The sequence below is a fragment of the Echiichthys vipera genome (assembly GCF_963691815.1).
Source record: "Echiichthys vipera genome assembly, chromosome: 15".
Lineage (NCBI taxonomy): Eukaryota > Metazoa > Chordata > Actinopteri > Perciformes > Trachinidae > Echiichthys > Echiichthys vipera.
The window spans coordinates 26,269,884-26,283,068 of record NC_139840.1 but is presented as its reverse complement, the minus strand read 5'-3'; the positions used below and the strand labels follow the sequence as shown (position 1 = coordinate 26,283,068).

Genomic DNA, 13,185 nt, shown 5'->3' with positions numbered 1-13,185 from the left:
AATGTTCACAAATCGTGTTTGGATTTTGGTTTTTGAAATTCTGTGATGATAAAATAGAGTTTTTGAGATAAAATTCAAATTCAAAACATGGAAACAGCATATGGACTATTAAGCAAATAATGTTCTGAGCTTAAACAAAGCCACTGCCAGACTGTGTACAAAGGTTCTTTTTTAATACGTAAGTGCAAATATGATTTAGGAGATGTATGTTAGTTTACCGTACAAAAGCTCAAAGGGATTCAAAGTATTTGTAACCTAGTATATGTATTATTTTTGTTTCGGTTTACGTATGGAGCAATGCTAACATACATAGATTTAACAATGTGTAACTCACTTTTGATTTTCAAAAGAATGGTTTGAGTCAAACAGACTAGACAGTATAAACTATCTAGTCTGTTTGACATTGTAGAGTATATGCTGTTTATACCTATTGTATTGTGTATGATTGAATAGAAATACTGCTACTACTTTTCAGCAGCAGAATACCAGCTGCCCACTGTTCATTGTGTTGTCGTGATAGCTGTGTTTTGTCTCTTGTCCACCAGGTGGCGATCTATGGTAAGAACTTTTGTACATCGGCCAGAGAAGCTTTCTTCCTGCTCATGAGGAACGTGGTAAGGTAAGGAGGCTGGTTCACTCATCCTCTCTGGGCCTTTAAAGTTCTCTTTCACAGGTTGTTGTGTGGATACATTTTTATAAAGTCACTATAGTCTTTTTAGTCAGTCTTTCAGGCACAGTGGTCTTTTTCTCTGGCTCTCACTCTAAGCCCACTGGTACTGTGTTGTGTCAGCTGAGGTGGAAGTGAGTGACTCTGTCTCCACAGGGTTGCAGTTCTGGACAGAGTCACAGACTTTCTGTTGTTTCTGGGCAAAGTGCTGATAGCAGGAGGAGTTGGTAAGTGGCAGTGCAAGGATCAGCTCTTACAAGTCGCTCATGTTCCACACAAGGGACAATGACCGAGTATAATTATACAGTTATGTCTAAAAATATAGTGCAGAATATAGAGGTCACTGTGTGTGTGTGTGTGTGTGTGTGTGTGTGTGTGTGTGTGTGTGTGTGTGTGTGTGTGTGTGTGTGTGTGTGTTCCAGGTGTGGTGGCATTCTTCTTCTTCACTAAGAAGATTCCTGTTTTCCAGGAGGAAGTGCCCCATCTCAACTACTACTGGGTCCCTCTGCTGGTCAGAGTCACTCTCACAGACGCGCGCACACACACACACACACACACACACATACATACATACATACATACATACATACATACATACATAAACACACTTGCATGTTGAAAGAAAATCGTTTGGCCATAGAATAATAATACTTGTAGCAATTCTAGCATGTTGTCCATCCTATAGGGTCTGATCAAACTAACCTGGATCAATTTCATATTTTAGCACAGAAAGGTAAAACAGAAGACAAATACATAACATTGAAAATATACCCACATTCAAGGTCCACGGGTGATCAGTAAATCCAAAGGACAAAGTATCATACCCAGTACGTGCATACAGTCACTCATTGGCCAGATAGGCTTGCCATTTCTGCCATCGTTTTTCACCTAGCTCTTTTTGGAGTAATTTGCTCTAGTAAATGTAGTTGTTTGACAATATTAACAAAATTATCTGTAGTGGGGGCATTTTTCTGGAGCCAGCATTTTGTGATGGCTTTTTTATTTGCAGCCAGCAAGAGCCTAAGTAGTCCACACTGGATCTAATTCTTGAAGACACGGAGGTCTCCAATAACCTCTGCGTCAGCTCAGCTAAATGTATGCAAATGCAAACTCTTACATATATTAATGATGTCCAAAAAGACTCAATAAATGGTAACTCAGTGTGTTCTCAGCCCTTCTGTTGAACAGAGAGCTCCATCTAGAGGACTCTAGAGGAAAATAAAGAAAATGCTTCACGAAGCTTCATTTGGACATCACTAACCTAATCTATTTTACAAATATTAGTTGTGCTTCTTGTGGTTGATGTTGGACGGTGATGGCATGAGTCACTCATGGATATAGAAAGTCACCAGTCCCCTGCTGACGCTGTTGGTTGCTCATGGTTTTCAAAAGTAAAAATCAGGGTAAATATGGAGGAAAAGGTGAATAAGATCAGCTAGCTATAAGCTACAATCTATGGCTGCGTTCCCAACTGCGCAGAGGAATGAAACTCCAGCTGTCCTCATGGATCTTCTCTGCTGGGCGTCCTGCAGATTTTCATCTAGTTTATTGTCTGCTAAATTCCTATCTATCAAAGAGTGAGTTAACACAATTGTGATTGATCATGTGACCCACCAATGAAAGCACTTGTTGCCTTTTTGCTGAGTATTCCCATCTGTGGAGACATTCCCTCTCTAGATGTAAATAAGCCTCCATGTTAGTGACTCCGCTGACAGAGGTTGGTCTGTCGACCCAGATCGTCAGTTATGCTGCGTTCACTTGTAATCGGAAATCAGGAACTTCCAACTTCTGAGTTAGGCTTGTAGTCAGGGCAGAAGAGTAATAGGAACGTGTGTGTGTGTGTGTGTGTGTGTGTGTGTGTATGTCAGTGTGTGTGTGTGTGTGTGTGTGTGTGTGTGTGTGTGTGTGTGTGTGTGTGTGTGTGTGTGTGTGTGTGTGTGTGTGTGTGTGTGTGTGTGTGTGTGTGTGTGTGTGTGTGTGTGTGTGGTGTGTGTGTGTGTGTGTGTGTGTGTGTGGATTTAACAGGGGGACATATAGGGGACGGACTGGAAGTAGAGAGGTGAATGTGTTTCAATTAAGTTTACAAAAGAGCAAAAGAGCAAAAAAAGAAGTAAACACACATAGTGACCATGAACGTGACAAGATGGAGGCTCTGAAAGAACAGGCTCACCTGCAGTTACATCTTACTGACAAAGAGGCCGCTAGAAACAACATATCTCAAATCTTATGGAGTACGACTTTAATGATGACACACGCAAAGCTGGAGGGGTTACATTTCACTGGAATTTTAACCTTTACGATGTCATGTACCAAATATAATGGATGGATTGATAATAAAGATGGAATTAGGGACAACATACTCGGTACAACTTCAACCTCAATCTGGACACCATCTGCCTTTGGCCAGTAATCCCTACCAACAAACAATGAACTGGGCATGGCATACAAAGAAAGACAAATATAAGTGTATATAAACTAACAATAATTCAGAGTGATTATGTCTTCTGTTTGCTAACCTGTGTGTTCCTCACATCAGACTGTGGTGATCGGGGCCTACCTCATTGCTCACGGGTTCTTCAGCGTCTATGCCATGTGTGTTGACACACTCTTCCTCTGCTTCTGTAAGTGTCAACACTGTGGTCAGCATAGACACACATAAATACATGTTTTAAATAATGCATATGTTATAGAACCAGTGCAGCGTACTCTTCAAGGACAGTGGTGTCACCATCCAGCTTTAGACCAACTTCCACAAAATTACAGAGTAACTCTCCTTCATTTCCCCCACTAATTTCCCCGTGTTTTACAGTATAACTAGGCTGTGTCTTAGAGCGTAACTCCCATACAATTACATGCTAAGGCGCAGACTAGTTACACTGTAAATGCACTTGAGTGAAATAAGGGGCAACCTACGCGGAAAGTGAGCGGTAGGTATGCTCTAAGTCATGGGCCGTATTATGCAGTGTTACCTTGTTTGTCAGATACTTTTATACAAAAAATGTTCTCACGCCAATGAAATGGCTCCTATGAGAACTAACATGAACACAACTGGACTCACTGAATCCACAAGAGTCTCAGCTTTACAGTCAGACCCAATATATGTAATTCTACACTGTTGATGGACCCCAGTATGAGGAAATATTCAGATAATCCATTTTAGAACAGGAGAAAATAACACATTTGTGCTGCAGGAGAAAAACTGTCTGGATGATCATAAAGCATGTCTGTAAAGAGGAGACTCAGAACACATTTACATTCACATATCTGAGCTCAGAGGTCAAGGGACCCCTTTGTAAGTGGACATGCTGGATTTTTCCCTCATCAAAATGTAGCCTAACTTTGGAGTGTTATTTAGCTCCTTCCTGATGAGCTGGCATGACACAGTACTAATGGATTCTTTAGATTGTCTAGTTTAATTTGATAACAATATGGCATTGATACTGCTGCAATCTCTGAAAGACAAAAAGTAGAGCAGGGGTGCCCAATCCTGCTCCTGGAGGGCCACTGCCCTGCATGTTTTAGGTTTCTCTCTGCTCTAACACACTTGAGTCTAACGATTTTCAAACCTATCACAAGCTTCAGCTGCTTGATAAGGAGCACATCATTAGATTCAGGTGTGTTGGAGCAGAGAGAAACCTAAAACATGCAGGACAGTAGCCCTCCAGGAGCAGGGTTGGGCAGCCCTGAAGTAGAGGAGAGGAGTCTGGAATGGAAGGTTAAATAGTTTAACTTAGATTCATTCAATTCAACTCAATCATTTGGATATGTCCATTAATCTAATTGCATGTATTAATAGGAGCAAATATTACTGCTATACACTTTCTTCTTATACCTGGTTGGATGTTTTAACCGTGTGAAAAGAATTGTACCAACTGCACTGGTCTCTTTAAACACATGCTTTTTAACACACTAACTAACCTCTTTTTCTGTTTTTGTCTCCTCTTCTCTTTATAAATCACCTGCTTTTCTGCTTTCATCCATACATCCTGCTTTGACCCATCTATCATTATCCATCTACCCATCATGTCTCCGTACCTGCCTTTTCTCCCATCCATCCATTTATTGGGCCAACCAGGTGATGACTTGGAGAGGCATGATGGTAGTTCAGAAAAACCCTTCCTCATGTCCCCAGAGCTGCACAGAATTCTGGGGAAATCCAGTCAGTCACGTTGAGTGGGGTTCGTCTTTATCGATCAGTCCTGCTCAGACATCACCTGGACAAGTCCCCACACTGAACCAATGTGAGGCTACAGGAGGACAGTGATCTCCCTGGCCCTGGAGAACCCTGGCCTGCTTGGGTTCTGATCCTGGGCTAGTTCTCCCCTATTGAACAATTGTGGAGACACAGGAGGAGGATTCCTTGAGAAATCTAAATGTGAAAGACTTGACTAGAAATGTAAAAATGATAGTTACCTTAAGATGCAGCAGTTGCTGGAGCAGTGGCCCCCTGCACTGCACTGACTGAGGCTACATCCACATTACTCTGGTTTCCTTTAAGGACTCGTATCTTTTGTTGTGTAAGTGTAATTCTGGTGTAAAATCATCCCAGGCTCTTTTTAGGCAAATACAGTAAACTCATCAAATAAGACTTTGTGACAATTTTTTTCATGTACGAACTACTAATGGAGAAATCTTGAACAGATGCTAACAGCCAAATACGGCTATCACAAATTAGCTTGGGGTGGCAGGCTGAATGCATTAAAAGAGCTTTTTTAACCACTAATACTGCATGAGAAGAGTCCTGACACATAAAACGACAATGAGTTAGAGAACCCAGAGTTTATGAGTGTTTTGAAAGATTTACCTACTCGACCGGTACCAGCTCCTGGTAAAGTCCATTCAAAGTCAATTACCAAATACAATCCAGAAGGAAGGAGCCCATTGATTTATTCCAGTAAAACACGTAAACGCTGTGGTTTGTGGCAGTTTGGTGAAATATCTTTACCTCAGTTTTTCCGGAGCCAGTTGCTGCACTCGCGGAATGGCATTCATCTTCAAGCACGCCTTCTTTGGGTCAGAAGCTCTCCTTGGAATTATGAAGTCGTCCTTTTCCAAATGTTTGCTGCAGACACAGTAATCCCTCGATCTGCGTCTCAATGTCAACATTCAAAACAATAATCCACTGCCGGAAAAGATACAAACACAAACAATTCCGTCTCTCTTCACCTCAAGTTGCAGGTCGTCTTAACCTGTGCCTGCACTCACATAATGCTCTGCGTCTTCCGGAAACACACCCCCCTGACCTCTGACCTCTGGTGTGAAGTTTCAGTGCTGCAGAAAAGATGCTGTGGGACTTTTCCAAACCTTTTAACATCTATTATTAACTAATATTTCATAAAACTGCCACAAACAACAACCTTTACCTGTTTTGCTTGAATAAAGCACCAATGGGCTCCTTCCTTTTGGATTGACTTTGGTAATCCACTTGAATGGACTTTACTATGAGAGGAGCTGGTACAGGGGCCAGTAGGTAAGTCTTTAAAACACTCTTAATAAACTCTGGCTTCACTAACTGCGTTGTTGCTTTGTTTTGTGTGTAGGGACTCTTCTCATGCTAGTGCAGAGGTTTGGTGATATTTTGAGCATAATTAGTGGTTAAAAGATATGTTTTAATGCTTTCAACTTGCCGCCCAAAGCTAATCCATGTTAGCCGCATTTGGCTGTTAGCGTCTGCCCCCGATTTCTCCGTTAGCAGTTTGTGCACAAAACGACCACCTTCTACGAATGTGTTATTTTCAGAAACACTTCCACCTCGTCATCGCTCCAAGATAATAAATCTCTGCTCTCACTTTTCACCTCTGTTTCTCTTCCTCAGAAGTATTTCCATCTTCTACATCCATGATTGAGTGATGTTAGACTTTGTGCTTCCTGTTCACACATGTCCTGTGGACTTGAATGGTCGTGTGATATGGGTTTTCAGGGGTGTTCATATTGACGCAGATTGTTTCTAATACGAAGCTAAAGCGAACGTGTGGACGTGGCCCTTTTTGTTTGGAAACGACCTTTAAGAAGGAAAACATAGTAACGTGTATGGAGCCTTACTGCCTGTGTTTTAACGCTGTGCCATTGTTGGTCTGAAGTCAGATTTGAGTCCATAAATGAGCATGTAAGAAGAACATTGTTCTGTATATACATTAGATTCAGTTTGTGTTTGAAAAGCCTCCCTTGAACTTTTATTTGTACTTTTTTATGTGAATGTGTTTTGCTAATTTTGATCATTGGATCAATATAATCTATACTTTTGTGGAAACCAAGGATTAGCGTTCCAGTCGACATATCTCTGTTTGAGGATGCGACAGAAAACGTTTGGCATGATACCGTAGAGATGGCTAGAAAGAGACAACACATACAGTATCTGCCATATTATGCAGCTCAACAGTATGATACACATACACACAATGATGTAAGAATGATTGTTTTTTGCTCTAAAGACACGTTTTCAAATCATTTATACACTTTGATTTTGTATTTTCTAATGTGTGTGTTTTTTTTTAAGTTGATTCAAGTATGATACAGTGTTCACAAGATGATTAAAAAACAAGAAAAATGTTATTGTCTTCAGCACTTACATCAAACTAAAAGGTAAAGTAAAAATAATAATAAGTGAGGATAAAAAATGATTTGTAGTTTGTGGCATTGTTCCAGTCTGGTTCAAAAACCTCATCAGGAGCAGTTTGGTGTGAAGAAACAACAGGTGAGTCGGCTGATGGTGTCACAGGCCCACACAGCTTGGACAATAGATATCACATCATGTTTGATGGGTGTTATCTGTCACAATTCTCTGAAGATGACCTAGACCAAGTCTTTCTGAGAGCCTGTGTCTCAATGACTATATCCGTATAAATAAGGTTAAATAAAATGAAAAACAGGAGACAAGATCCTCCTTTATTTGTACCACAGCGGGTACAAGCTACAGTGTTACATCAGCAAAGAGGACAGAGCAATATCAAAAGCTTCAGAAAAATAAAAAGATATCATTTTAAATACGTAAACCAAAAAATAAACGCAGGAAAACATTTTTTAAAGGTTTTTTACATAGTAAAAGAAAATTTTAAATTGCAATAAAACATTTTTTACAACAGTAAAACTGAAAATAGCAGTTGAGCAGTGGAAAAAAGGCTAGGTAGTAAAAAAAAATGGTTCAAAACTAAACTAATGGTTAAAAATGCAGTAAAAAATGGTTCAAAACTAAACTAATGGTTAAAATGCAGTAAAAAAAATGGTTCAAAACTAAACTAATGGTTAAAAATGCAGTAAAAAATGGTTCAAAACAAAACTAATGGTTAAAATGCAGTAAAAAATGGTTAAAAACTAAACTAATGGTTCAAATGCAGTAAAAAATGGTTCAAAACTAAACTAATGGTTAAAATGCAGTAAAAAAAATGGTTCAAAACTAAACTAATGGTTAAAAATGCAGTAAAAAATGGTTCAAAACTAGGCTAGTGGTTAAAAATTCAGTAAAAAAACAAGTGAGGGCCCTGACTCCTAAAATGTTGCTGAAAAAATTAAATAGCTAAAGACATTGTTACTCTGGATGATGTAGTGTTGTCCTCCAGCACCACAGTAAGGAATCTGGGTGTTATTTTTGATCAGGATATGTCCTTCGATTCTCACATAAAACTAACAACAAGGACTGCATATTTTCACCTGCGTAATATTGCAAAAAATTAGGAACATTGTGTCTCAGAAAGATGCAGAGAAACTTGTTCATGCACTTGTTACTTCTAGGCTGGACTATTGCAATTCCTTATTATCAGGCTGCTCCAATAAGTCTGTTAAGAGTCTCCAGTTGGTCCAAAATGCTGCAGCTCGTGTACTATTTAAAACAAATAGAAGAGAACATATTTCTCCTGTATTAGCTTCTCTGCACTGGCTACCTGTAAAATCTAGAATAGAATTTAAAATCCTTCTCCTTACGTACAAAGCTCTTATTGGTCAGGCTCCATCGTATCTTAAAGAGCTCATAGTACCGTATCACCCAACTAGATCTCTGCGCTCTGAGAATGCAGGGCTACTCGTCGTTCCTAGAGTCTCCAAAAGTAGAATGGGAGGCAGAGCCTTCAGCTACCAAGCTCCTCTCCTGTGGAACAAACTCCCAAATGTTATTCGGGAGGCAGACACTGTCCCCTTATTTAAAAGTAAACTTAAAACTTTCCTTTTTGATAAAGCTTACAGCTAGGGCTTACGATAAGACTTTATTCTGCTTAATGATGCTGCTATAGGCCTAGTCTGCCGGGGGATAATACTTTTCCTGATACTCTGAGCTTCTCTCCTCTCTGTCTGAATCATTCATGTCCCATCAATGCATGTTACTGATTCAGCTTCTTCCCCGGAGCTGTTTGTGCTTTGTCGTCTCGCAGGTCTCTGCTGATCGTGGTGGTGCTTGCTGCCGTGGTCCTACATGACGCTTCCTGCTGCTATTGTCACTGTTACTCATATATACTATCACTAGTTTAATAAACTATAAAATTTGTAGCTGTATCGTAGCTGCTATTGCCACTACTCATCATTGATCATGTTTGCCACCATAATTATTATCATTTTCATATTCTGTCACCTTAGCTGTGCTTGTTTCTACTATTCTGTTGTATGAACTGCCTTAACATATACGTCATATTCACATTACTATAAATATTATAGTTACTGTTAGGCTTTGCTTGCATCTCTGGAAGTGTGTCTGTCTGTCTCTCTCTGTCCATCTGTGTGTCTTTTCTCTCTTTCTCTCTCCTTTTCTTCCTCCCCAACCGGTCAAGACAGATGGCCGTCCTCCACAGAGCTGGGTCTGTCTGACGTTCCTACCTGTTATAGGGAAGGTTTTCGTTGCCACCGTACTCTACAGAGGAATTGTTGGGACTATGTAAATCATAAATAAGTCATTGAGTGTGGTCTTTACCTACTCTGTAAAGTGTCCTGAGATAACTTTTGTTATGATTTGACACTATAAATAAAATTGAATTGAATTGAATTGAATTGAATTGAAAAAAAACACAAAATGACCACAAAGAGACAAAAAATGACTATAGGGATTTCATTTGCACTTTATCTTAACCCAAACTAAACCAACTAATTACTTTATACCATATTTATCTACTTGTGTTGATGTTCATTGTTATCATGTTTCTTTATATATATTTCTATTCAAGAACAGAGCAATTGTAACTAACAAAAGTCTTTCTCTTTGACTGTAGTTACAGCAGCCAGACTGTCATCACAACAGTCACCCAGCAGGGGTCACTTTGTGTCTAAAGTAATGCGCTGCCCTACATCAGGACCATGCAGCTGCTTCTAATCACACTGCTGAGAGAACCACTGTGCGTCTACTGGTGATGTGACAGTACCACTTCTACAATACTGTCAAACTGACACACATAACTACGGAAGCCCTGAAAGGCACGGTGAAAAAATGTCTTTCTTTGGCATTGTTGGCCAGAGAGTACAGATGTTTTACGTCTGTAAATCATAATGGGACTGTGCATTGGTGCAGACTTGGGTCAAACAGTGATATATGGTCGGATGGAATCATATAATGAAGAGAGTGTGTGTTCCACATATTCATGTCAATGGATGAAGTGATCATGATGCCTGCAGGCAGTGTAGGCCTTCCTAATGCGTATATGATGCACCTGGATGCAAGAAATGTAAGATATAAAAAGAGTGTAACAACAAAAAGCAAGTTAAGTTCACACCTGGACATTATTCGGACCAACGCTGCCTTCACGTGCTATTTTAAAGATGGTCCTTTCCATTTGTGGGCTGGAAATTACCAGTGGCAGTTATCCTGACCTGCTAGCTAGCAACAAGTAGGTAAACCAATGGAGGACATGTAAAAAAGACACACAATAACGGTATTTTAAGTGTTAACACATGCTATTGAAATTGTCTATGCTACAACATTGTGTAGGCTACAAAACTATTCGCTAACAGCAGCAGAAAACGTTTAATAGCGTGCAATGCTTACCATTCACGACTCCTGCGTTGCGCTTGTAGACTGTATGGTTGTGCTCCGCCATGTTGTAAAAGGTTGAATGTTATCTTATCTCGGCAACTTGTGTATCAAAACTGGAAATGACCTTGGTGGTATGGTGGTTAGCACTGTCGCCTCACAGCAATTATCCATAGGACGCTGAGGCTTTTTATTACAGTCTATGGTCTGGACATGGCTGTTTCACAGGAGGTCTGTGTGTTTTACTGTAGCATATTGCTGTCCTGTTCAGGTGATTTAAGAAGATAAACACAAGAACAAAGTGTCGTTCCAATAATATATTGTTTTATTTCAAAGTATAAGTAAATTGAAGTGTAAGTGTTTTTCAAGTGTATTTCTGTAAAAGTCGGGGACAGAAAAGGTCTGCTCCCACAGCACCACCCTCCTGGTAGAGGCAGTATCAGGAGCCAAAGCACCAGAGACAACCGTGACGCTTCATAGTCCCAGTTTCATCCGCAGAACATTCTACATAACCTACCTGTTGCCCGGACCAATCAGAGGCGAGGATCGAGATTGTGGGCGGGCCTGTGCGGTCCTGATGGAGAAAGCCCGAGAGAAGGAGAGATGGGAGGCTTTGGACAAGTGTGAGCGGAGCCACCGGAAAGCACACACACACACACACACACACACACACAGTCAGATGAGAGAGCAGCGTGTTTGACACATCCGAACACATCGGGTCTCGGCCAATCAGAGCCGAAGGAGGTTCCGTCCGCGGGTCCGGACCATGCCGGTGAGACGGGGCCATGTGGCGCCTCAGAACACTTTCGTGGACACCATCATCCGCAAGTTCGAGGGCCAGAGTAAGTACAAGGGTCGACTTCATTTAAAGCCAGGGAATATGAGTGGAGATTCCACTGAGGCCATGAGCAGAAACACCTGTCTGTTTCTTTGTTTTTCTAACCAAATACAATATGCTTACATACTTTTTTTATTATTTTTATTTAGTTAACAGTGTGGGGTTTGTTTGTTTGGCATTTTGCCAGTTATATGAACTTCATGCAGGACTCTTCACTGTAAATAGTCCTACATTCTATTATCACTAGTGAGCTTGTGTTGGGTGTGGAGCAGTCTGAGTATAGTCATTGCTACGAGCTACAGCAGGTTTATGACAGGGTCCCCATGGGTGCACATCGCGGGGGACATGTCCCCACCCCCACCCCCCCTCCAAAAAAAATGATGAACACATGTATTTTCAGACTTCACATATTACATGCCTGAAACCCTAAAAATGCTGATTTATTAATATAACAGTTCAGTGAAATGATGATTTACTAATATAACAGTTAAAATGCTGATTTACTAATATAACAGTTCAGTTAAATGCTGATTTACTAATATAACAGTTCAGTAAAATGATGATTTACTAATATAACAGTTCAGTAAATGATGATTTACTAGTATAACAGTTAAAATGATGATTTACTAATATAACAGTTAAAATGATGATTTACTAATATAACAGTTCAGTAAATGATGATTTACTAATATAACAGTTAAAATGATGATTTACTAATATAACAGTTCAGTAAAATGATGATTTACTAATATAACAGTTCAGTGAAATGATGATTTACTAATATAACAGTTAAAATGCTGATTTACTAATATAACAGTTCAGTAAAATGATGATTTACTAATATAACAGTTCAGTAAATGATGATTTACTAATATAACAGTTAAAATGATGATTTACTAATATAACAGTTAAAATGATCATTTACTAATATAACAGTTAAAATTATGATTTACTAATATAACAGTTCAGTAAGCAGTGATACTCTTTTGGCCGTTTAGGACAAATAAACAAGAACGGTAAGAGCAGTCAATGATTCCATGTTCAGTACTTTTTAAATGATATGGCAAGCTTCTCTGAAATTGTGATTTATGGTGGCATGCTGTGAGTTGCATACCAGAAAAAAAAGGGGGGGGGGGGATCACCTTTGTGAACTCCCCAATCCTGACATCAGATCTGCATCCCTGGTCAAGGTGCATCCATTTATTCATTTGAACCAATCTGGAAAACAAAAAAAATGGAAAAGGTTCAGGCTTCAAAAGTCAAAAGTGACTTGGTCTTAAAATCAGTAAAGAAATAAACAAGAACAAAAGTACATTTTGGTAACTGGTTTATACGAAGGCATATTAGAGTCAAGTATGAACATTGATTAACATATTACATGCCAGGGGAAGGGGGGTAATATTTTGAGAAAAAAGTGGCAAATTTGCTGGAAAAAAAAGTAGGAAAAATAGTATTTTGTTTTTCAAGGAACTACAGTGGTTCAGTATCACCACTGACGGTGCAGCATGCAACTGTTCCATGTAGGCGTGGGGGAGATGGCAAAAACATGTCAAGATTATATTTCCAGTAAAATCACGATTTTATCACATTTATGTACATTGACTTTGAATTATTTTGCAAGATGCTGAACCAAAGTATTCCTATATGTAAAAATAGGCTGTAGCCCTAAAAGAGAAAATATATAACAGAGCATTTAGGACAAAGAACCTTTCTGAACAGATTTGATTTAGTGTGTCA

The 13,185-nt window shown here is 39.6% G+C and overlaps 2 protein-coding genes across 2 annotated transcripts in view; both read left to right on the top strand.

The window, feature by feature from the left end:
• The window catches only part of LOC310958231 (choline transporter-like protein 5-A), a gene marked incomplete at both ends in the record, with an annotated part of 80,623 nt that extends 75,783 nt beyond the window's left edge, over positions 1 to 4,840 (top strand). The window contains 5 exons of the mRNA XM_083929080.1: positions 546 to 619; positions 824 to 894; positions 1,090 to 1,178; positions 3,204 to 3,288; positions 4,743 to 4,840. Of these exons, the coding sequence (XP_083785206.1) occupies positions 546 to 619; positions 824 to 894; positions 1,090 to 1,178; positions 3,204 to 3,288; positions 4,743 to 4,840 (417 nt within the window). The remainder of the gene's footprint in view (positions 1 to 545; positions 620 to 823; positions 895 to 1,089; positions 1,179 to 3,203; positions 3,289 to 4,742) is intronic.
• A 6,536-nt stretch (positions 4,841 to 11,376) lies between these two features.
• The window catches only part of LOC310958230 (voltage-gated inwardly rectifying potassium channel KCNH6-like), a gene marked incomplete at both ends in the record, with an annotated part of 75,227 nt that continues 73,418 nt past the window's right edge, over positions 11,377 to 13,185 (top strand). The window contains one exon of the mRNA XM_083929079.1: positions 11,377 to 11,452. Within this exon, the coding sequence (XP_083785205.1) occupies positions 11,377 to 11,452 (76 nt within the window). The remainder of the gene's footprint in view (positions 11,453 to 13,185) is intronic.